At 40.4% G+C, this 25,579-nt stretch overlaps 2 protein-coding genes and 1 long non-coding RNA gene across 3 annotated transcripts; all 3 read left to right on the forward strand.

The window, feature by feature from the left end:
* The first annotated feature begins 7,882 nt into the window (after positions 1-7,882).
* Positions 7,883-8,557, forward strand: LOC119733899 (complement C1q subcomponent subunit B-like). Its single transcript, XM_038207266.1, has one exon. The coding sequence runs from the start codon at positions 7,883-7,885 to the stop codon at positions 8,555-8,557; it is 675 nt and encodes a 224-aa protein (XP_038063194.1).
* An 11,084-nt stretch (positions 8,558-19,641) lies between these two features.
* LOC119738811 lies at positions 19,642-21,395 on the forward strand. Its single transcript, XR_005272506.1, has 3 exons — positions 19,642-19,680; positions 20,053-20,136; positions 21,356-21,395. It is a non-coding gene; the product is annotated as an uncharacterized LOC119738811 (long non-coding RNA).
* Positions 21,396-22,392: 997 nt separating this feature from the next.
* LOC119734357 (intraflagellar transport protein 56-like) lies at positions 22,393-24,560 on the forward strand. The gene is made up of 3 exons (XM_038207844.1): positions 22,393-22,399; positions 23,208-23,340; positions 24,174-24,560. Exons 1-3 carry the CDS (start codon positions 22,393-22,395, stop codon positions 24,286-24,288), a joined length of 255 nt encoding a protein of 84 aa, XP_038063772.1. The 3' UTR covers positions 24,289-24,560.
* Positions 24,561-25,579: the final 1,019 nt, after the last annotated feature.

Below are 25,579 nucleotides of genomic sequence, written 5' to 3' on the forward strand. Positions count from 1 at the left end.
ATTCACCTTGCTAGCCCCCCCCCCCCAAAAAAAATATTGGCTCTAGAACCGCGCCTGGAACACACCTTTTTGAACCGTAGCCTTTTTGTTCGTGGTCTTTGAATCAACATGCGATTCAGTTTCAAATTCTCCCTATTATAACTAACTTCGTTCGATGACGTCACAATGCTGAATTGTCGCAAAGACGTTTGGGGTCATTCAAAGAACATCTACGGCTGCAGACCAGTAAATAAACTGCCATGGACCTCAGTGATAAATACCCCCACTTGTAAAGATCAGGACAAATACTCACAACTCTCCAAGGTGTTTGAAACACCCTTCGAATTAAAGCTTATTTCATCATCTTTCATTGTCTGTTCAATTTTTGCGGTATGATCCGATGACCATTTTGGAACAAAAATTCCACCAAAGATGATGACCCTGTAGTCCTGTAGCCCATCGCCCGAGGCACAATCTGCCACTTCACAAAACACTGAACACTCAGGTTTATTAGGACAACAGATATTGCTCAAACAGGGGCGGATCCTGGAATTTTTGCAGGGGAGGGTCGGGCTCCTAGAAAAAAAATGTCAGATTGTTGTGACAGGCGAACGGGTAATTATTATTACTATAATTGTGATATATATGTGTGTGGTTTCACAGCGGGGGCTGGGGGGGGGTGTCGGCCCCCCTCCCCACCCTCTGGATCCGCGCCTGTCAAACCATTTTATCAAATTTTGACCTGATATGATTGTAATTTGATGTATGAAGACGTCATGACGACGTCACAAAGATATCCACAGCTTCACACTAAGATTCATGTTCATACCAGGTTTCGTTTTCTGCAACTTCTTTTTGCATTTTAAATTCACCTAATTTGACCTCCCAGTAACCCCGGAAGGAAAGGTCAGACGACTTTACCTTCGAATATCAAAAATGTTTATCAAGGTAAAGTCAATCAGGTTTCAAAGTGTGAACATGATTGTTCATTTTGTTTATGAGGTTTTGCAGTGAAATTGCTTGTAATTAGATACCTGATGACGTCATTATGACGTCAGAGTATAAAAAGGTATACCTCTGATTCAGTGTTGATGTTTGTTAAGGTTGAAGTCTGTACTGTTCAGAAGAAAAGTCGCAGATAATTAATGTCAGAAAAAAACAAGAAAAAAGAAAGAAAGACATTTCTTAACATTTCCTAACAATGATCGGGTAGTACCCGATCACCCAAATATATCAGGGTTTTGTTGTTCGGAATGAGGAATTCCTGTCTGACATTATTTCCGCCTCTACTTTCATTTCGCACGCTTCAAACTAAATTATTGTTCACATACTGACTGGTTTAGTTTTTGAAAAAGTTGAAATTTTGTCACTATAATGGATAGCACACTGTACATTCACGGAAAGTTGTATTGTCAAAACAAAGGCTATCAGTAGGACTTTTTCTAGTCATATCTGCTTGCAGTTTAAAACATCAAGTTCCCTGCTGATTTCAGAATATTTTCAACTGATTGTGATTAATGCTTCAACAAATTCACGCACTTTTAATACTTTAAATAAGTGTTTTTCTTTTGTTTAAAGAAGACATATTGCGAAAGCTCCATCCTTTATAAATAACCTCACCCATAAAATCAGTATGATCAACCACCCCTTATTTTCTTCCTCATTTTGCCATTTTAATTTCATCACTTTTGATTTGAAAACATGCGATGTACTCACATTGTTTCCCGGCAATCACTGAAACTAATTCAGGATCAACAGTTATGGGGAAGTTGGTCACGGAAGAACGTTTATCAGGAAATCCGGACATCAAAAACATTCTTGTCTTATTGTGTGTTATTGCTCAAGCAGTACCCTTTCAACTTTGCCATTTCGCTAGAGTTCACAGTGCGCTTTGATCATCAAGTTTCATTCAATCATAGCAGGATGAACGAGTCATGAATATAGAGGCGCAAATACAAACGGACCGGATCGTGATGATGCACACAGCACAAAGTTTTATACAAGTTCAAATTGCTTTATTTAACTGGGTGAATTTGTAGAAATCATCTATAGAGTTGATATTTGTACAAATTACTCAGGCTTTCTGTTCGCCTGAAGAGAATGAAGCAAAAGCTCTCGATGAATTCACTCGTGTATTTGCATGTAGGGTTCCACTCAGCATGCCGCTGAGATTCTGTTGGATATTTGGACAAACAGCCATATCGATTTTTGGCTTATTTTTCGAAAGTTTTTGGTGATTGGTACAGATTTTTACAAATCTGAAATATTTTGTGAGACAAGTTTCAGTTGACAAACAGATGGTGGCTTACTAGAGCCAAACCGGTGCGCTGATTTCCTATCCGGAAAATAAATCTTTATTTAACGACTGTAACTTGACTGCGGTAGTACAGCTGTAATGTTTGCGCCTCCACTTCCTTGGTATGAGATCGATTTCCCTCACTAATGCAGAAACTGTATGCTCATTGTGACTCCTATTGCCATAAGTTCAAGCAACCTTGAACAAGTTAGAGGAACATAGGATCAATTGCTCACAATCTTAAGTATGATGCGGCACAACTAACTTTTGAACTTTTAGCTTAGTTGATGGTATACATTTGACCAAAACAGATAAATTAAAGGGATTATTTTTTTGGTTCTTGTCACTGAATTTCGTTGCTAACACACGTTAATAGTCTGCCCACCGGCCACTATAACGAAAACGTCTTCAGTTTTTTAAGACGATATATCTTGTCTGATATAACACTATACAAACACAAAATAATTCAGTGTCACAAACAAAGCTGTTCAGTCTCGACTGGTTATGAATCAAATTTTGGGAGCATTTTTTTAAAGAGTTCGTTACATCAAATTTCCTGCTGTGCTTCAGAATAGTTGAAATTGATCGGGATTCGCACTTATTCAAAATAATTCACACACTTGTAATAGTTCAGGTAAAAAATTACTGCGTTAACATTTTGGTTTAAATAAAACAATCTTGCGCATGTTCGACTCTTCAACCTAAACATATATAGGTATGATCAACCACCCCCTTATTTTCTGCCTCGTTTTTCCCTGTTTAATTCATCATTTTAATTTTTAAACATGAAATCCTGATGCGATGTACTCACATTGTATTCCGGCAATCACTCAAACTAATTCAGGATGGAGAGTTATGGGGAAGTTGGTCACGGACGAACGTTTATCGGGAAATCCGGACAACTCAAACATGCCTGTCTTATTTTGTGTTATCATTTATGTGGATACTCAGTACCCTTTGAACTTTGTTGTTAAACTGTGTCATTTCGCTAGAGTTCACAGTGCGCCATTCCGGTTTGATCATCAAACATTCAATCACTGCAGGATGAACGTGTTACTGAATATAGAGGGCGCAAACACAAACGGACCGGATCCTGATGATGCTCACAGTTTTATTCAAGTTCAAATTGCTTTATCTAGTTGGATTCATTTGTAGCAATCATGTACAGCGTTGATGTCTGTGCACATTATTCGTCCCTTCTGTTCCCTGTCAAGGGCGGATCCAGAACACAATTTTTTGGGGGGTAGCCCCCCCAAAATTGGTCCCCGGAAAGTGGGTCCAAAAAATTACGGCGTGAGGTTCAGGGCCCGCTTAATCATGGGCCCGAATTTTTGTAATTCTCAATGCTCTGTGTCGATCTGAGGACATTTCTGACCACTTTAACCATTTTTTGTTTCGAAAAGATGGTAGTGTACCCAGTGCCTGCCTTTATTGCGACGTCACTTAAAAACAAAATTGGGGTTTTTTTTGGCGGGGCGTGGCATGGTCGGGCGTGGGGGGGGGGGGCATGCCCCCCCCCGGATCCGCCTTGTCCGCTGTTCGTCTTCAAATATGAAGCACAAGCTCTGTTTGCGCGCAGGGTTCCACTCAGCATGCCACTTAGATTCCCTTGAATATTTTCTTGAAATGGCGATAGTAGTATTTGCTGAATACTTTGAAAGTGTTTGGTCAGTTGGTACAGAAATAATAATAAAAAAAATATGGGACATAATTCGGTTAACAAACAAATGGGGGATGATGCTAGTAGTCAAACCGGTGCGCTGATTTCCAATCCGGAACATAATTATTTGTGTAACGACCGTACCTTGACTGCGGTGTCCACCTGATTTCCGCCACTACTTCCTTGGTATGAGATTGATTGTCCTTGATAATGCAGAAAATGTATGTTCATTGTGATGCCTACAATTTCAAATGCAAGCAATTCAAAAAAGAAAACATAGGATTATTTGCTTTTGATTTTTTTTTCGTGAGAAGCAACAAAATGGCTTTAAAAACTTAAGAAGGTCGCAACTAAACTGTTGAAGTTTCAGCTCAGTGGATACTATCATTAAGAAAAAGCAGAGAAAACGTATGCACTATTTTGTTGGATCTCGTATCTTGATTCCGTGCTTTATAACACCTTAACTATTTTTTTTAAATTTTAAAAACACCTGCAAAGTTTCAACCGATATATCAGGCGAAATACTTTCACCGGTATTTGATACCAGTCTTATCTTCACTCTCAGCATTGCAAGGTTTCTGTCATTAAATGTACTTTTCCGGGCAATTGCAAATGATCCTACGTGGCCATAAATTCTTTTTGCATACAGATTTCTCTCAGAAAATCTGGGCATTTGTTTTGGTAGTTACTGCGTTTGATTCGAAAATATTAAATCCTTCAAAGAAGACTTGAATATTGTTGCTCGTGCGTGGGTCTGTTCAGGGCCGTTGCATGCAGGACGCATTCCGCTTAAAAATATATTATCAATCCAGATCGCATTTCGCCGACAGAGATTTTGATCTGGGGGTGTTTTACTTGTGAAATTCAGCTATGCCTCCCCCAACAGCCCCTAAGATATCTCCCAGCGGATTTTCAATGACTCATTTTCGTTGGTTTTATTTCCAGCTCGCAATCTGTTGAGTGTTGAGGATTCCCTTCGTGATAGAATTCAAGAACGTTACATCGAGGTGAGTGTCTGTTGACATTTTCCTCACTCAATCATTAGAACTGAGCAGTGATTCGGTGGGAGACTATATTGTTTCTACATATTTATACACCTTTTGGTCAAAATGTATAGCAGAAAACATTGCTCGAGTGATAGGGCCTATGCAGGGTGAGTCAAAAAAGCGAACCCTAATGTCGGGACCATAATAGTGAAGTTCTGCATGTAGCCCTTTCAAAATCTAGGATATGAAAGCCCAATTCATAGGCTTTTGTTTAGTACAATAATCATTCAAATCACTCATGTACGTTTAGTACATGAGGTTAAGGAATTTTAAACACAACCACCGTTTTAAAGTTCTGTCCACGGATCACGAGAAAGTTCTTTCAGCAAAACGAAAACAAATCACATATGCGTGAATTGTTTTCGTTTTGCTGAAGAACGCACACCTTTTTGTGATCCGGTTGTGTTTAAAATTGCGTAACTTGAAAAGTACATGAGTGATTTAAATGATTCTTGTACTAAAAGAAAGCTTATAAATTAAGCTTTTATATCCTTGATTTTCAAAGTACTACATGCAGAACTTCAATAAAACAATAGTCCCGACATTTGGGTTTCGCTTTTATTTTTACTCACCCTGTAGTAGTGAGGAATTCCCTCCCCTAACACGCACTGTAGAACTGTGCCTAACATTTTGGCCTGCAGTCTTTGCAAATTCCTCGTCAATTCACCAGGGTGCCCCAAACTAATGGCAGACACACGCTCGAATTTCCTTTCACATTTTTATGGAAATATTACTTTGTCAAAAAAGAGAACTAAGATGGAAACAAATGTTTTGTTATTGTGTAATCAGATTCTTTGGCATTTATTTTCTTTTTGTATCCTTGTTCATCGTGTTCGCATTTTTTTTTTAAATCAAAATTGTGTTCGCAACCATTGTCCTTATTCTTTCTTGATCGTTGATCACGTTGTAGTTCTTTTGTGATTGTTCATCACGTTCGGGAATCATAACACATAGGTTTTCCCGTCCAATTTCGCAACGTGTTCATTCAATCAGACAGACTGTTCATTACATTTCAATAGGTCGCAGTTGGAGCATTCGATTCGATTTGATTTGAATATTTACACCCACCAAAGCGTGTAGGCAACTTTGTCGTGCAAAAGAAAATCCATTTCTTTTGTTGGTTTTCGATCTTGCACTGAGCATAGGCGAATCTGTAAGAGGAAGTTTTCATTTTCAACGAAAGTACAATGGAATAAGGAGTTCATTTAATTTGCAATTCGCAAATCGTATTGGCCACAAAAAAATGATATGATTTTTAATTTTTGCAACAATTAACAAACTGGTCACTTGTCCTTACATACAAACCTGTATTTTGACATAGTATTATATCGGCGAGTGTTCTAGATGTATTTCCTTCTATCACTTTGACACTTTACATTGATACAGTTCTGTTCTGCGTTTTTCATATTCCCTTCCCAGGCATTCCAATCTTTGAAATAGCTGTACATTCCTTAATCCAAACTTGTCAAAAGCCATGTCATTTTATACTCTGTTGTATCACTATAACACAATATCTTGCTAATGCAACTTCCAAATATCATTGAACCGTGCTACTTTTGTAAACGTATGCATCAAAGTGAATTCCCGAGCGGGACTGAAATTCAAAGCACAAGAAATTCAAAGCACAAGTCACGTAATGTGTTGCTTACTTTTCACGCGTGAATGAAGAATACCCTCAAATATTTTGAGCTGTCGCTATTAAAGTTCAACCGGGTGTGAAAAGGTCTGCATGTTTTATGCGATTTTGAATAAAAATGTTTTATTATTATTATTAGCAAACTATGAAATTGGGCGGGAAAACCTATAATATTTCATAGTGAATGAAAAAGTTCATTTCTGCTTTAAAACTCATAGTGAACTGGAGTTAAAAGTAAATTTGCCTGGACAAGTGCAACAAAAGCTTAGAATGCCAACGAACTTTTGACCGAGTTACTAGTGTCTCAAAAAAAAAGATTGATGATTTCACAAAAATTAATTTGAAAAAAAAATCGTTTCAATAATAACGTTTAAACAAATTGAACAATGCGACATTAAAACAGGTTGTTTTTCTTGACGAATTCGGCCGAGAAAACCTACTATTTTAATTACTTGACCCTAATAACTTGGTGAGTATCTGTTTTTGAGTGGCAATGTATCCCAATGAGAAAAAAATCTCACTCATTTATCTTAATTGATAATAAAATAGTATTAAAATGTAAACGTAACCAGTATTCGTTTGTATGGGTTTTTTTCAGCCTACACTGAATTCCTTGTGATCTCTTCTTGGACCTGATCTTCAAGAACGAACCATCGAGGTGGGTGTGGTGAGGTTTAATTAATGATTCTATCAGGACCGGGGAAGGGGCAAGATGTAATCCGCCCCCCCCCAAAAAAAAAAATACTACAGCTCCGGAACGCTTCGCCCTATCGGAATGCATTTTGGTGACCTTTCTTAACTCTTATTGGCGGGCGAAATAAAAAAAAATCGATTTGATGGGTTGCCACGACAACCGGTTTTATAAACTAGGCTTTTCATAAATGTTAGCCCCTTGATCCCTCATACGCCACTGTTATATAACAAAGAAAACATTCTTCGAACAATGATTCCTCCAATCTCATTTTTTGGGGTTTTTTTTTCTTCAAATCTGACGGCGGATTGTCATGAATTTTAGACTAGTTCTCCTGTTTATCAAACCTCAATATTTTTCTCTACTCTTCCCGTTTTTAAAAACTATTTTATAAAAAAAATCTCACCTGATTTGTTTCAGTTTAATCGTTGTTATTCTGTACAGAATGAAAATCTTCGTGGCAACCGTTCTTTCAATCGCCCTCCTTCTGGGTAACTCCGTCAACCTCCGAGCTTCCGTTACTAGTGGGCCGGTTGCCTCGGACGGTGATGGTCCTGCGTCCCAGGCGTGTCCGATGTGCTGCCAGGGGTCGGCTGCAATTCCCGGCATACCAGGTCTGCCTGGGTCCCTAGGTCAGCCAGGGTCAAAGGGCGAGCCAGGTCAAAAGGGTGATATTGGACAGATTGGACCTATAGGTGAGCGTGGAGCAGCTGGGCCTCAAGGGGACGAAGGCATAGGCCAGCCCGGAAAAATTGGTCCAAGAGGAGTCCCAGGTGTTGTAGGGCCAACGGGGGAATCTGGTGTCAAAGGTCAAAAGGGTGAGCCAGGGGAGGCACCAGACGACTCCAACCAGCGGGTAGCATTCACCGTGGTGAGGACGAGCGACTTCACCTCTACGAGTCAGGACACCCGTTTGCCCTTCCAGGCGACCAAGACGCTTCTGCCGGGTACCAGCTTCGATCTCGAGACCGGCACGTTCACGTGTGGTGTGCCGGGCACCTACGTGTTCATGTTTTCTGTGTGCAAATATCATTCCAGCAGCGAGATGTACGTTTATCTCCAGAAGAACGGCGTCGTGGTTGTCTCTGGCCTTAGCACTGATTCAAGTCACTATGAGCAGATGTCTGGGAGCGCGGTGGTGGTTCTGCAGCGTGGAGATACGATGTATCTCACGATGGACGGTAGGGCGTTTAGTAGTAATCCCTGGCACTACACCTCATTCAGTGGCTTCCTCCTTTACCCCGAATAAACAAAACAATCACAACATACAAAGATACACGAGCATCGTGTTGCTGATTTTTTTAATCGCTTTCCATTGTTGCCGAAACATTAACTAATGAATTAAAACAAATAATGTTCAATGCAATGTCACAAAATATTATTATTAATGGTTTTGCATTGCGCATACTACAATGGATTTGCCAATTTTTGTTGACTTTCTGCAAAACAAAATATATGCACGAGTATTGGGATAAAGAGAAAAGTATGCGTCAAGTTTGTTGACAACGATTTTTGTTTATTGTATACATTGAAGGCCAACAGGGAAGTATTTTGATGGAATATTTTTCAAAGCAAGCTGGGTCATTATTTTTTGTAGAAACAAAAGATTTGCAATATAAAAGCAGTGCCACCATATGTATCCAGAAATGTTAACAACTAAAAAAAATGTGTCTATGGTGTTATCTCGACCAACCTGCATTTTTAGGCCATGTTTCTGACCGCCATTTTTTTTATTGCCACATTTGGTCAACATATAAAATAACGTGTTTCTATTCCCGAAAATAAATGCAACTTGTTTGTAGTATTGGGTATTTAAAACAGATTAATTAAACACAATAACTGTATCCTAATTGAAGCAAACAAGGTATAAAAGACATACAGACAAACAAAATATTTTGCTACCTACCTGGATAATTTTAGAGTGTTTACTATAACATGTTATTTTCTTCGCCTTATGTTCCCTGTATGCCCAGCACAGATAATGTCAATTAAATCAATCCCCTGCATGTATCAATTTTTATTTCATGTCACGAAAAAAGTTTCGAGTGATTGAATCTGATTTTCTTATAGACTTTAAGCTTGGCATTTGATTAACAATTGTTTGAAATATTCTAATGCTATTCACAGCAATTAGAACACACTGGTTTTTATTAAATGATTGCATTATTTTAAATGTTATAATATGAGAGAATTATGTAAAAGTAACAATAGACTTGCTATGAAAACAGTATGCATAAAACCTCATTCTGAGGATTACCAAAAGCACCACCATTGTTGATAAATACTCTCTTTTTTTTCGCTTGGCTTCGTTATGAAAAAAAACCACATAATTTTAATTACTTTCAGTTGAAACAGAAACGTGCCCACAGTAATGAAAAAAGTGGAGTTGGCTGTTGTTTTTAAAGCCCGTAAAAGTCTGACAAGTGTTTCTTGATTAAAAGACTCCAAATTATTTGAAGACTTTTATTGTTCTTAATCAGCATTACTTGATTGCATTCACGAAACTCACTTTGAAAACATCAGTGAAAGTGTGAGCCCGTTAGATGGTAAAAAAACGAAATCAATCAAAACAAAGCACAAATTCCATTCAAGTGAGGAGGGTCTTTCAACTGGTTGGAATTGTCCTTTGTCACTTTATCATTTCAAGTGAATTTCTTTGTATTGACTTTTATTTGGATGCTATATTTGGCATCCCTGCTGACAGCATATCCTTGGATAATGTCTCCAGCCAGCACATGTACATGTAAGCTGAACAAGTACGCTTCCTGGAAATAGGTAGACTCCTGCAAGAAATCAAAGAAAAGGTTATAATGGACCCTTCCTGCATGTCAATCAACAGTGCACATTGGCCAATCAGATCACCACTTTTGATCAGGTGACCACAGTAGCTCAGTCAGACTGGGTCACAAGCACTGTTAGATTTATTGCTCACCCCGCCCCCATTTTTTGCACCAGCGGTTAACACACCCCCCCCCCCCCCGAGTATTCTGTAAAGAGTGCCCTTTTTACACAAGTAACTTTTAGTTTTTACACAAGTGTCCTTAGTTTTGTTTAAAAAGTTTCTTGTTTCGCGAGCGGCTTTTAAAGAAGTTTTGGTATTTCGTGTGAATGTCAGCAATTGTGCCGCCATGAAAAGCGCCACCCATTGACCTACCGCCGTTTGCGAGTTAACCACGCCCCTTAGACAATAAGCCTTTTCGCTGATACCGCCATCTTTGAATTTTTTTTTTGGGGGGGGGGGCATTACAATGAAAATACGTCTCATCATGCAACTGTAGCTGAGAATGATGGGATGTCTTTTCATTGTAATGCCCCCCCCCCCCCATTTCAAAGATGGCGGTATCCGCAAAACAGCTCATGGAATTTTGTACGTTAATTTTTGTTTGTCTCCGATTTTGGCGTTCCACGTGTATTTGTATATCATGTTTAGACAATATTTCACAAGCTGCGTTGACGCAATTCCACTGTGATAGATTAATTGCCGGTTTGAAAAGCACCCCATAGGAAGATGGTACCCAGCCCCGTCCCCCTACGCCCCGCTTTTTGATTTTACGGAGGCCGGGTGACTAGTGAAAAAACCCTATCTACATGTACCTTCAACACAAATTGGCGACCCCCCCCCCCCCCCCCCAATAAAAATGACCTGGCTTAAAATCGTGCAATCTCTATAGACATTAAAAGTAATTTTCACAGCTCTCAAATAGCGAGCGTGTGGTTTTACAGTGGTGGATCTATAGGCGGTCAACCCCCCCCCCCCCCAGCGCAAATAATCACAACATTTTCCAGATCCCCCCAACTTGACATCGCACCCCCCAGCCAAAGTTAGATCCACCCCTGTTTAGGATTTCACGCTAGTTTCTGCTATAGTGAGTAGGTTTGCGTAATTGTGAAGTAAGTGACCTTAGACTAGCCACTCATTATTGTCATGGGAATTGCCAACACTACAACAGACATTTTTGCATGACACTTAAAAAATTACGGCTTTGCAAAAAGTGTAAACAATCAGTTACAGGGGATAACTTCTGTGCTTACAGGGATAGCGCAGGATTTCTGTGCTAGCGTGCTAGATCATCAGCACAGAATTGTGTGCTTAAACCATGAAATTGAGTCTATTGAGTTAGTAGTGGCTTTGTGTACTTACATGACAATGAGCTGAGCCTCCTGGGAATGTTGGAGAAGCAATTCACGGATCCGCATCTGTCTGTTGGTCTGAAAGAAAAAGAAAGATTTCAGGCGAAAAAATGGAGTGATTTATTGATCTTTAATAAAGTCGAGTTCCATGCACTTTGCAAATCAAATGAACTGAGAGTTGTACGGAAAAATGGATTGAAAGTGATCAATCTCATTATTGAAAATCACCCACCAGAATGTCAAAGGTTGGACACAATTAACAGATGTTGCAAGACTGGACTTCAAAACACACAAACCAGGGACTAAGCGTAAAGTGGATACTGGGAAAGCTTAAGTGTATTGTCTCCATGCATGGACAAAAGAGGGCACTTTATAGTCAAACAAGCACAAGCCGGAATGAGGGACACTTCACTGGTTCACTCATGCTGGTTATCGTGTATTTGGTACCAGCATTTATAAGCCACGATGGCGCCCAAACGGCCCTCGTTGATAGTTTTCTCTGTGGAGGGGGGGGGGGGGTCTTGAGCGCAAGAAAGAGATTCTACCTTCTCGTTGAGCGTAGTGACTTCTTCCTTGCTGATCTTCCAAGGAAACTTCTCCGTGGTCTCCCCTGCTTCCTCATCCAGCATCCAGGGTTTGGACAGCTCCTTGAACCATCTCAGGCTCTACTTCTTGGGCTTCTTGTTCAGGTCCGGGATGACCTCCACGTCCGAGCAGTTGATGCGGAACTTGCTGAGCATGTTGGCCATGTTCATCTTCTCCCTGTCCATTTGCTCCTTCTTGCCCGTGGTGGCAAAGACGCGCAGCTTGCATTTCTCCCAGTTGGATTTCAAGGAGATGAGGTGAGGGATGAGTAGGGTCAAGCCTGGGGGGGGGGGGGGTGGTGGTAGGAGGTGGGGGTTGAGGGGGGGGGGTTCACAAACAAAAATTATACAGAGCATTATTTCCCTTTGACATAAAGCATCCAGAATAACCTGAGAGATCTCTGAAAGGCTCCCTGAAATAAATAGGACACTGAAACAAAATAATAAAGCCAACCAAGAACAAAAAGTGTGGTGTTTTCTATTAGGCCAAAAAAAAAAGTCGGTCTCTGGTCGGCGCGCGCGTCAATTTTAATCATGCGCGTCAATCTTTTTTTTTCCAAAATGTTTCGCGGTAGCTCCGACAGCGCCCTCTATTGCCGCATCTCCTCAATTTTTTTTAACAAAGAGCACCAAGGAATGGGAAATTGCTAGAGAGCACCATCGAGAGCACCAAGGCAAATTATGGAGGACACCAATGTACATGAAGACACCAAAAAAGCAAAATAGTACCCCACCTTGGGCCAAGTTCGTGCAAGGACTATAGTTGACCAATGGTTAACTAACGTTTGCCCGAACTCTGTCTAGTCAACGGTGGTTGACTACGCTAGTTGACTATTTGGAACCAGCCTACTGGGGTTGGTTGCTTCGCGGAACTTGCTGAGCATGTTGGCCATGTTCATCTTCTCCCTGTCCATTTGCTCCTTCTTGTCCGTGGCGGCAAAGACGCACAGCTTGCATTTCTCCCAGTTGGATTTCAGGGAGATGAGGTGAGGGATGAGTAGGTCAAGCCTGGGGGTGGTGGGAGGTGGGGTGGAGGTGGGGGGGGGGGGGGTTCCCAAACAAAAATTATACAGAGCATTATATTTCCCTTTGACATAAAGCATGTGTTTCCTTAGACATGCAGCCATCCAGAATAACCTGAGAGATCTCTGAAAGGCTCCATGAAATGAATTGGACACTGAAACATAAATTAAAATAATAAGGCCAACCAAGAACAAAAAGTGTGGTGTTTTCTATTACATATAAAAAACAACTGTGTGGTAGGATAGGTAAAAATCTGTTTTTAGGGGTTTGACATTTCTATAGCCTGAAAATATAGGGTGGGATGATAGTTATTAAATTTTTTCTCTCTCTCTATTTTGCATGCATTAGTTAACATGTGAATCATTCTGCACTACTGACCAACTTACACAAAAATAAAAATAAAGTTTACAGTTTTCACTGTGTGGGGGGGGGGTGCTTGAGCGCAAGGAGGAGATTCTACCTTCTCTTTGAGCGTGGTGACTTCTTCCTTGCTGATCTTCCAAGGAAACTTCTCCATGGTCTCCAGGCTGCTTCCTCATCCAGCATCCAGGGTTTGGAGAGCTCCTTGATGATTGTGTTGGTCTTGATCTTACCCAACCCACCAATCTAGACGGAAACCAATCAGGAAGGAAAATTTGAATGCATTTGCTCTAAATAAATTGTGTCCAGGTCTTGGAAAAGACCAACGTTAGCGCTGCAAAAAGCGAAAAACCTGGACAAATCTGGTTTAATGGTCTTGTTATACATTTTGCAACTTTGACTTAAGTTTTTAAAGACCTGCTTGCATTTTACTCAAACTGTTCATCAAAATTCATTCCGCAAAGTCTTCTTCAAGTATACTCAACTGTGAGTACACATTTCGGCACTCAAAATACTCATCGAAATATTCATTAAAATAATTCACCAGAGGTACACAAGACTTGTAAAAAGGTACTCAACTAATACAATAATGCTTCACAGGGACAAGCTTTTGTCAAATCACAGACAAATTGCAACTTTAGCAGATTACTTACGATCAGCACTGCTCCGCATATGAGAAGGCTTGTGCTCTTGGTGATACGGGAGACGAAGTGAACCAGGGCAGGCCTGCATCCAGGGCGACCAGTCAATGCAATAATCTGTGGCCTGTACAGGGAAATACAACCATCCACAAATTGAAAGGAAGAGGGAATAGAACCTGGGACCTCCGGATTGCCGTTCCAGTGCTCTACCAACTGAGCTTGACCAAGCTCCATTATGTTTTAGTCTCTCATTTTGTCAATGTCTATGTTAAGAATAGGCATTGGTCAGAGTTGTAATGACTCGAGTCGACTTGAGTCACAATTTTATGCACAATTTATGTACACGTTACTTTGCGAATACAGTACGGCCGGTACAGCTGCCGCTTGTAGTGTACATGCAAACATACAACATGACACAGACTCCCGCCTTGTTGTAGTTCTGGAACGCACAAAATAACATTCCAGGGAAAGATTTCCATATAGTACTAACATCAACACCCTGTGTACAAACCCTGGATTGGACTGAAAAATTCTAAGTGTTTTCTATCTACATCTACGCGGGTACTCAGCAAAGTCCACTTCTGGATGTTAAGGCTATTCGACAGCCAAACGGAAAACGAATAACGATTCCCATTTTCCAATTCGACAGTTAAACGGACAATTGACGGAAAACGAATAATCGATTCCCATGTAATGCTTGTATTTTCTCACTGCTCAAATTGACTTTGATGACATGAAATTGCTATCTGGGGGCTTGTTAGTCAATACAGAGGAAAATTAGTGAACTTATATGGAAATCTTTCCCATTCCGGAATCGGACTTTAAGCGCATTTTATTTTGTATACTTTCAGTCACTGCTCAGTTCATTGAATTTGAAAAATGATTGTAGGTGATCAGGGAAAATATGGTAATCCTTACTTTTAGGACGCCTCTATTTTGTACGAGTTCTGTTCAAAACTGACTTTTGCAGATGACTGTCCAGTACCAAAGTGACTTTGGCCGGCTAAAGAAGTCTTTTTTTTCTTCAGACAAACTCATGTTAGTTATAATTTTGAAAGCACTTTCAAAGAAAATGTGACTTTCCTACCTTTTTTTGCAGTTTGCCATCTCAATTGCTTTTTAAATTTATTTTCTGTTTGTCATCGTCGTCTTTAACCCCTCATAAATCAAAACCCTGCCCTCTTTCTACAAAATCAAACCTGCTGATATTCAAGAGGTGTCATTGCCAAATTGTCAAATGTGTCAATAAATATCAGAATGTCACTTTTGAGTGTCATTTAGTCAGCTGTTTTGGTGAGTCTTTTAACCTTATATAGGAATGGGGTCCTAAAAAAAGTAAGGATTTATACTGAAAATATTTAGTTGGTGGGTTTTTTCCAATTTGGTACAACTATAGAATGTAATATTGGCTCTTATCTGCTTTTTTTAAGCAAATGTACTCTTCAAATGCTCTGCCTATAATGAATTGACTAATTGAAATGTGAATAACAAGTCTAGACGTGATGACTTACATGTACGTTATCGATCGAGTTGTCTGCTACATCGCCTACTGCCATGACTGCTGACAATAATGGGATATCATCAAACAAGAGGCGGCGCCCTTCACAATTAACGGTGTGAAAAGTGACAATCTCATAACCCGTAAATTCCCGGTCGCATTAATTCCTTCCTAACGAAACCATTTCCCAATTCCTAAGCAAACAGAAAAACGGATAACGAAACCCAATTCCTAAGCAAAAAGAAAACGGATAACGAAACCAATTCCCATTTCCTAAGCAAAAAGAAAAACGGATAACGGACTTCGAATCCAAAATCCATTCTCGACAGCAAAACGGATAACGAATAACGATTCCCAAATCCCAAATCCTATCGAGAAAGGAATTGGGATTTCTCAATGCATGATGGGAAAATTCGGACTTCGAAACTTTTTCGCAACTTTGTCCCCAGGGTTAACTTTATGTCGTAACTTAATTTCCCGTATTAAGTACCTGTCAGTGCGTACCGCTCAACACTACGTAAACGAGATTGTATTTGACACCGTTAATTGTGAAGAGCGCCACCTGTTGTTTGGTTTTCCCGATAATGTATGTGGCCCGGCGGCAGGCTAGGCCTGTACACCAAGCATGTTTTGTCAGGTAAGCCTGGACTATTTACTTGTCAAAATTCAACTTCCTTTCGGCGTACTGGAAAGATTCCCATATCTGGACATTACTCATTTCTCCCTTCAGTGATTTATGCCACAATTCCGGTTTAAAATGTCCAAAATTTTTGGATTTAGCAGGGAAATTTGTTACCAAAAAAACTATAGTCGGAGTCCCTTTATCGCGGCATCCCTTTATCGCGGCATGGAACATTTCTCATTTTGTGTTGACTAAACTCCTTTCAGTGGCGATTTTTATCCAGGTCCTCCAGGCCATAAGGACTTACTGCCGAGTCGTATTTAAAAAAGGACGATTAAAAAATGTGGTGTTTTTCGGGACTTTTAACGATTTTTAATAAATATTTAGTCACATTTTCCAAAACCTGCAAATTTTCCCTCACCGTCATGACCGTGTCTGCTAAACCTAAAAGGTACCGTCTATAAATTGTAACATAAATCATTAATGGTGCTCAGTCCATGAAAGTTCCATTGTATGGCTCCCCTTCTACAGCTGCAAACACAAAATGAAGTTGAATGACGATATTTCCACCGCGGAATCATAAAAACTTTTACGGGATCAAAATAAGGACAGCGCGTAAAAAAATAAAACAGCACACCGTGTAACTCAATGGCGCCCCCAATCACCAATCAGTAGACGTTGTCACAGTAATTTTTCTTCTCCTTTCGGGGAAGGGCAGGGTTTTAAGAAATCATCCTGCAGGGATATAGTCTTTAATCAACTTAAACGTTACAGGGAAAATATCAGACTTTATTCAGGGGATGTTTTGGTAAAACATTCACTATGAAAAAAAAAGTTGAGATTATTATAAAAACCACAATTCCCACAATACCGCGATTAATAGGGAGTCCACCTCCATTCGCACATTCCGAGCATGTTTATTTTCACAGGCATTTGAAAAGGAAGAGTTATACAACCTAAGAGACAGGACAATTCAGGAAGGTTAGCGGGCAATCTCTAGTCCAAACAAGAAACGTGATAAGTACCGCGATAATACGGCGTTCCATCCTACATGCTTACTGCCACTGCCAGCATCCTACTGTCTGAAAAAACACCAAGGAGACATTTCACTAAATGTCCAGAACTCCAGGTATGGAATCTTTCCGGAGTATTTTTTAACCCTTACCCACCTCACTCCTCCAAAATCCTCCTGGCGGTTTTGGAGGATTCTAGAGGATTGAGGACGAATGATGATTGAATCAAATGAGGATTCTGGAGGATTGAGGATGAATGGTGATTGAAGCATAGAAGGATTCTGGAGGATTGAGGATGAATGGTGATTGAATCAAATGAGGATTCTGGAGGATTGAGGATGAATGGTGATTGAAGCACATGAGGATTCTGGAGGATTGAGGATGAATGGTGATTGAAGCACATGAAGATTCTGGAGGATTGAGGATGAATGGTGATTGAAGCACATGAGGATTCTAGAGGATTGAGGATGAATGGTGATTGAAGCACATGAGGATTCTGGAGGATTGAGGATGAATGGTGATTGAAGCACATGAGGATTCTGGAGGACTGAGGATGAATGGTGATTGAAGCACAAGAGGATTCTGGAGGATTGAGGATGAATGCATTTTGTGGCAGGACTGTCTGATGATTTTGAAGGATTTGGCGTTGGTTATCCTTCATTTAAACACGAGTGCAAAATTTTGGGATGAGGAAGATTTTGGAGGATTGACGATGAATGCATTTTGGGGCAGGACTGTCTGACAATTTTGAAAAATTTAGGCGGAGTTGCAAAATTTTGGAGGATTGAGGATGGTTCTAAGCAAAAAGGGCCTAGGGGGTTATTAATGCTTTAATTGCATACATTGTGAGACTTTCTTTTTATAGCTCCATGATTGTATAGTAATTCTTCCAGAACTGTAAGTGTAAGGGTTTTAAACTAAGTTCAGGAAGTATGGTCAGGCCCTACAGGCCCCATTTTTATCTTTTGTAAATTTGTCAATTTTTTTGGAAATTGTTCTCAAATTTCACAGTAATTATTGTCAACCAAATTCTTCAAACAATGACTTTTCCAGAAATAGCAGATGAAAACAATATTTGAACTAAACCTTATGAATTAGAAGGTAAAGATGTTAAAATAACTTGTTTTGCTTTGTTTCTTGAAGTTGACGGACTACCAAGGATGTCAACTGTGGAGCACATACAGGATGCAGAGCACAGTGATGACGTATCACCATGGCAACGCGTACCGCTCAACATCACTTGAATGAGATTGTACCTGACACCGTTAATTGTAAAGAGCGCCACCTGTTGTTTGGTTATCGATCAACATTATGCAGCAGATAATGCAGCGGTAGGCTATATAGGCCTGTACGTCAGGTAAGTCTGGACTATTTATTTCTCAAATTCAACTTCTTTTCGGCGTACTGGAAAGATTCCCATATATCTGGACATTACTAATTTTTCCCTACAGTGACCTATGCCACCATTTAAAGGGATACTATGTCCAAAAATGTTGGATTTAGCAGGGAAAAGTTGCTTGCTACCATGGCATGCCTACTGAGAAAACATGTCTAAGGACATTTCCTAGTCTTTGTTGGTCAGTGACGTCTGAGGTATGGGTGTCTTTCCGGAGTATTTTTGAATGCTTTGCATACATTGTTGGGTAAGACCTCTTTTTATAGCTCCATGATTGTATAGTCATATAGTCAGCAGGGCCAGGGCCTATTGTTTTTAGTTGACCGCACCTACTCCAATTAAGAACCCAGTATCAATGCACACATATAGTGGTGTTCCCTAACGTGACTTTCCTCATGCACGGTTGCCAAACTTCTTTGTTGATAAACTTCGAATTCATTCAGTTATTACTGGTACTTTTTCAGTAGTGTTTGCCATTTTAATTCTGTAAACAATTTCACTGTCACACAATTTTGAGTAAAATTTAAAAACAGTGGCGTCCGGAAATGGGCCAAAAATCAGCTTAGTGTTCCCTAACACAGCGCACTTGCGTAAATCTAGGAAAATTCCAGGTTAACACTAAAAAAGTTATTTAAAGTTAGCAAATTCTTAATTAATAAGTAAATATATCTCTACTTTACCCAACTAGAAGTATGTCCGAAAATTGTTTTCTTATTTTGGGCTGAGTATATCAGTGGTGAGTTGAAGGTAGATTGTTTCCCGATGATAATTTGAGTTTGAAATGTGATTCGGGTTTGTAACTTCAGGGGTTGCCCTTCAGGAAAGTCAAGTTTGGATTGATTTGGGGGTCAAAAGGTCAAAGGTCAATGTCATTGGTCAAGGTCTAGGTCATTCCATTGACCAGTATTAACTATCCTACTTCATGTGCTTGTAATTTCGCACCTTATATCAACAAACTCAGGCCGAGGGGTTTCAACAGCACCGCTATATTTTTTTAGGAAAGTTGCAGTAATGTTTATTGATTCATTTTATTTCATCAACAGCTTTGAAAATGGAGTTGAGGCCAGACAGACAGGGGGCATAGGACTGCATATTTGCTCTCAGGTCATTTTATCTAGTGCATTTAATGTTAGACACTATTCGTTTTTGAACTTTTCTCCAAAAACCTGACAATATTTATTGCCAATCACCCTCTATTATTCAGGACCAAATTTTTTTTGGAATTATTCTTGACCATTCTCTTTATTTGGTGAACAATTTTGACCATTGTCTGACTAGAGGCGTTTGCATGTTGATATTAGTGCTCAGGCATCAAATTACGTCAGGAATCGACCACTAGTCTCGCCCCAACTTGCTCATAGTTGTTTCTGTGGCATGGTTTAGCTGTATTGGCCCTTTTGGGCAATACAAAAGTAGTGCATGTGGGAAAATTATCAGAAAAACTAAGATGACATTTTTGTATGTTTACGTTTCTAGAGTTACTTCAACAACAACGATAGGTTCAACTACAACTATGCGCAGGCCAAAGCCACAGCAGGCAACTACAAGGAAGCACAGGAGGTAGGTTGGACTCCCGGACCCAATTTTTGTTGTTGCGCCCTCAATAGTTGGCCAGTCATGGCGCAGTGACTCGTCATGGTGCCTGAACTAGTCATGGTGCCTTTCATTTGCAAACATCAAAAAACCAAAACTACCAAGTTATTATGAAATACCTGACTGTTAGGGAATAATAGTCTCAAGCATCCTGTGAAATCACGGCACCTGGTGTGCTGTCATTTTCAAGACAAGTGGAATTTTGTATCAATTCCCACCGATGGTCGGCCCTGTTTGAGAGAGAAGCCCGACTTTCTGTCTGTTCTCATCCATATACTGTTGCCGTATACCTAGATGTAGAACAAAAAGATATTCCAATAGCTTGTTTTCCAACGTGCTGCATCTCTTTGGAATTCCTTGCCTGGTGCTTATTTCCCTCCAACCTATGATCTGTCCTGATTCAAGAGGAGTGTGGAGTGCTGTGGCCTCGTGGTTAAGGGCGTTGGATTCGTGGTCTGCGGGTAAAGCTGCAGGTTGTGGGTTCGAGTCCAGCCTGGGGTCATGGTGTGTGTGCCCTTGGGCAAGGCACTTTGTCACTCATTGCTTCTCCCCACCCAGGAGTAATAGGCTCTCAGCTTTGGCCCAAAAAATGGGCCACCGGTACCAGACGATTGAAAAGAGCAATGCTCATAGCGATTTTTTGAAAGGCACATCTAGAGTTGGAGAATGTGTGATAGCTTTGCAGTGTGAGTGGTGGCAGTGTTATCACTTTTGATTTGTGTTTTCAAAATTGCCGTCAATATGCTTGAACCGGATCAATTGTATGTTGTAGCAAGCATGTTTTGGCTGCCATTTAAAAAAAAGAAAACAAGGGATAGCACCCAAAAAGCTGCCACCGCTGCAATGCTGTCACATATTTTCCGACTAGAGGGGTGCATACCTTGCCAAAAATCACAATGAGCATTATTGCCCTCATTTGATACTGACCAAACCCCCACACTGATGGCTTATAAGTGGGTGCCTATGAGGGCAGAGATGGTGGGGTTGATTTAGCTGCTTTGCTCCGACTTGTAGCCCTGTATATCTGGAGTGGCTTTTAGCCTTGTGCAGGGCGAATAGGCATAAAAAAAACAAGTCTAAAACCCGGATGGGGATCTTTCTGTGCCTCCTAGACCACTGTTTTGGTGGCAACACTTGGTTTTACCATGATTTAATTGGAGTGGGTTTCGTTTCTCTTGTTTTGCAGATTTTTGTGCTCATTCAGAGTGAGAAGATCAAGAATGACTACACGTGTCTCTGGTTGGCAAGATGCTGTGAGTATTACCGTCAATTGTGAATGACGTTTCCTCTTCCAACTTCAAAGTTGCTAATGATGGGAATGAATCCACCTGTTAAGCCTCAACTCATAATGTATTGACCACTCACAATGGTGACTGCAAAACCAAATGTCCAACTAAAGTCACGACACGTCGCGTGCATGCATTTCATGTACTGCTGGAAAATCCAGAGTGGCATTAGGGAGATGCACATGTTGCCCATGTGTGAGGTAGACTGAAGGGTCTCTTACAATGACATAACCAGCATGCAATCATCGCCCTGATCGTATATTAAGGATGTGACTTTGCGTTTCATTGTGTAAACGTTAAGCAAATATTTTAAGAACCGTTTTAAACGTTTAGCCATTGACAGTGGCTTTTGCCTACCCATTATGTCTGATCTGCAGACCGGCGTGATTGACATGATAAATCAACAATGGTTGACATAGTAAATAGCAGGCAATCGTTGATAAAGTAAAAATGTAACTACGTGTTCCCCAAATGTAATCAAGTACTACGGTGCTTCTAAGGTTTTGTAAATTAAGTAGGTTTGAAAACAACGTTAATTATTTGTGCTATGCGTGGTTATCTCCAAGGAAGATCGCGTGAACAGAACTCCCTTTTCAATAATTCGGGTTTTGTTTACATGTTTTGAGAAATTTGTAAACGGATTTCGAAGTTTTTCCGTTTATAAACGTGTAAACTTCACATTTTAGTCATACATTTGCCATGTTGGATTCGTTCTATCGTATTTCAAGCAGATTGTACGACAGAAATTTGCTACAATGAACATCCCTCTTGGCTCCCAAATATTGTACACAGTTACACTGAGCATTGCTGGCCGAAAATTGCTGAAACGAGCATCCACTGAACCGAACATCTTTTGTGGACCCCAATGTGTTTTCTTACAGCAGTATCCTATGTATTTATAACCTTTCTTTGTGTTGTTTTCCGTTGTTCAGACATCATGAATCGTAAGGCCAGACTAGCCTGGGAGTTGTACCTTAAGATGGAGACGTCTGACGAATCGTTCAGCCTGCTGTAGCTCATTGCCAACGACGGCTACAAGGTAAAACATCATCCCCTAATTTTGTATGTTTGGTCAAGATTTTGGCATTAGCCCCAAATTAGTATCTAGTCACTCAATCTAAACCTGCAGCCGATTTCACAAAACACATTTGTCACTTTGTCAAAACCCAAATCGTAGAGGAAACGTCAATCTTAATATAACACACTTGTAAAAAGAATGCACATATCCAGACGCCACTTCAGCCGTTGTGTACAAAGTCTATGGCGAGTCAAGAAAACTTTCCAAGTATTTCTGAACAAAATTGGAAATGTTTCTGCAGATTCGTGTTTGTGAAACATTTTTGCAATGACTCATCTTTATTGAGATGATGTGTGAAGACAAAAGTGGCGTCTGATTGCAACATTGTTTTCACGTGTAAAATCAACGAGAATACGAATCCCCGTCAAAAAGAAAAAAAAATGATTCATTGCACATTTACGACTTTGTGTCATTAGCTTGAATAATGAGGGATGCACTTTTGTGTCGCAAACTTTGGTAAGCATGTAGAGGGCATCTTAAAATATTAAAATAGCCAAAAATCCCAAACTGCTTAAAAAAATTGATTTGGGACAAATTCATCACTTTGTCAACACGGTGGCGATATGATCGAAAACTTCAGGCTTTTCGTTCGCACTTCTGATGTTTTTTGCTCGACCTCAAAATATAATTGTCACGGTCGCTCGATCCTCAAATCTCATCTTTTCTATCGGTAGATGGCCAGTTCTACTATGCGACCAAGGCTTTCGATGTCCTGGAAAGATTGGACCCCAATCCTGAATACTGGAGAGGCAAGCGAGGGGTGTGCGTGGGCGTATTCCAGCAGATCATAGCTGGCCATGAACCAAGGTGGGTGTCATCTCTGTCAATCAGCAGTGCACACTGACCAATTAGATCAACTTATGGTCAGGTGACCACACTACATCTATCAAACAGTGTGCACTGACATATCACTCCGGTGCTCTACCAACTGAGCTATCCAGCCCAATGTTGGCGGTTCCCTAATTGTCAATGTCTCTGTCAAAGGGGCGCTAGTCAGAAGCCCTCAACCCGCATATGCCATGCAGCCAGGGATCACGCCCAAAGTCACGATGCAGACCTGGGAAATATCAAACGGGCATCACTCAGAGAGGATACGGCTTTTTATTACATATTTTCATGAATACTTTTCAACTTCTTAGCCCTCTAGTTCAACTTCATTGATCTTTATGGATTTTTCCTTTTCCCCCTAAATTCTATAAACAGCTTTCATTTTCACTATTAGGTTTTGCCCTTCACTGACGTATAAACACTGTATACTCAGTGCGTTACCTCCCGAGTTAAAGTTGGAAAAATCACTCTGTTGGGACTCGAACCCATGACCTCCTGCTTTTTAGTAAAGACGTCTTAACCACTGGACCATCAAGCTTACAGAATTGGTTGCCTGGCCAGCCAACCAACCCCGTAAGCTCGATGGTCGAGTCGTGGGTTCGAATCCCACCCAAGTGATTATTTTCCCAACTTTCACTCGGGAGGTAACACACTGAGTATACAGTGTTTATACATTGGTGAAGGGCAAAACCTAACATTGATTTACATCACCCCGACGCAAAGTCCATCTTGTTAATAGCTTTCATATTTATGTGCACAAAACCCAGTGAAGTTCAAGCCACTAGATTTTTGTCATTTTTTTTCCTCTACAGAGAAACACTGCAAGACATCCTCCAAATCTTGCGCAGCACCGGTAACCCGCAGGTGGAATACATCATCCGTGTCATGAAGAAGTGGGCCAAGGACAACAGGGCACCAGTTTCCTGAGGTGGTCCCTATCCTAGTCTTGAGATTGTTTAAATTTGTACATTCCAAGAAACTCCTGCTTGCAAAGGGATTTTCCAAAAATAAAATAATGGAACAATACTGTTGATTAATTTAGGAGTGATTTAATTGGTCTTCACATTGGCAAATTTGCCTTGAAACATTTCTTTATTTAGCTTTGGCAAGGTGGTTATGCAGGAGAAAACAACAGTTCTGGAGAGAGGCTAGTCTCTCATGGCATAAAACAAAGTAGGCTTGCCTAGTTAAGCTGGACTCTGTGACTCAGTCAGTGACTCAGTCAACAACTCAGTGACTCGATCAGCGACTCAGTGTTTGAGTCAGATTCAGTCAGTGACTCGGTCAGTGACTCGGTCAGTGACTCGGTCAGTGACTCGGTCAGTGACTCGGTCAGTGACTCGGTCAGTGACTCGGTCAGTGACTCGGTCAGTGACTCGGTCAGTGATTCGGTCAGCGACTCGGTTAGTGAATCACTCGGTGACTTATTGAGCGACACAGTGACTTGTTCAGTGTCTCAGTAAGTGACTCGGTCAGTGACTCTCTCAGTGACTCGGTCAGTCAGTGGCTCAGTCAGTAACTCAGTTACTCGGTTGGTGACTCGGTCAGTGACTCGGTCGGACAGTCAGTCAGGTAGCATTAAAATGTTCATATCATAATTATAAAGGTTCACGTCATAAATAAAAAGACAACTCAATTTGCAAGTTTGTTGTCTTGGAGTTTCTGGGGCCTGTTTAGAGACAACCCAACGGCATGAGAATGGGCCAGGAATGGTTATTCAAGGAGGGGGGTAGTTATCTGTACGTAATGTAATTATGCTAATTAATGGTTTATATTGATATGAATATACATGTTCAAGTTTTCAGAGCACGTTTGTCAGGTAATTGGGGTGTAAGGTCCAGAAGGCAGGAAACAAATTGAAAATAAGTGATTTGAACTGGGCCCAATTTCATAGCGCTGCTAAGCACACAATTTCTGCCAGCAGAGCTTCTCCATCTATCTATCACATTGTCAATACTATATTTTTGTCATGTACAATATTGGGAAAGAATGTTGCAACCTGATGCTGCTTTTTCTTCATATCATCTCAATGAAGTCATTCATTGCAAAAATGATGACTATGATAAAACATGAATCTGGGACTGAGAAATACTTAAGAGAACACCTTCTTGACGCTCCATAGACTTTGCACACAACCGCTGAAGTGGCGTCAGGTTGCAACATTCTTTTCCAATATTGTGTGATATTCTGACTTCATTTCTTTATTTCATCTGTAAAA

Source organism: Patiria miniata, unplaced genomic scaffold (genome assembly GCF_015706575.1).
Source record: "Patiria miniata isolate m_02_andy unplaced genomic scaffold, ASM1570657v1 HiC_scaffold_10, whole genome shotgun sequence".
In the NCBI taxonomy this organism is placed as follows: domain Eukaryota; kingdom Metazoa; phylum Echinodermata; class Asteroidea; order Valvatida; family Asterinidae; genus Patiria; species Patiria miniata.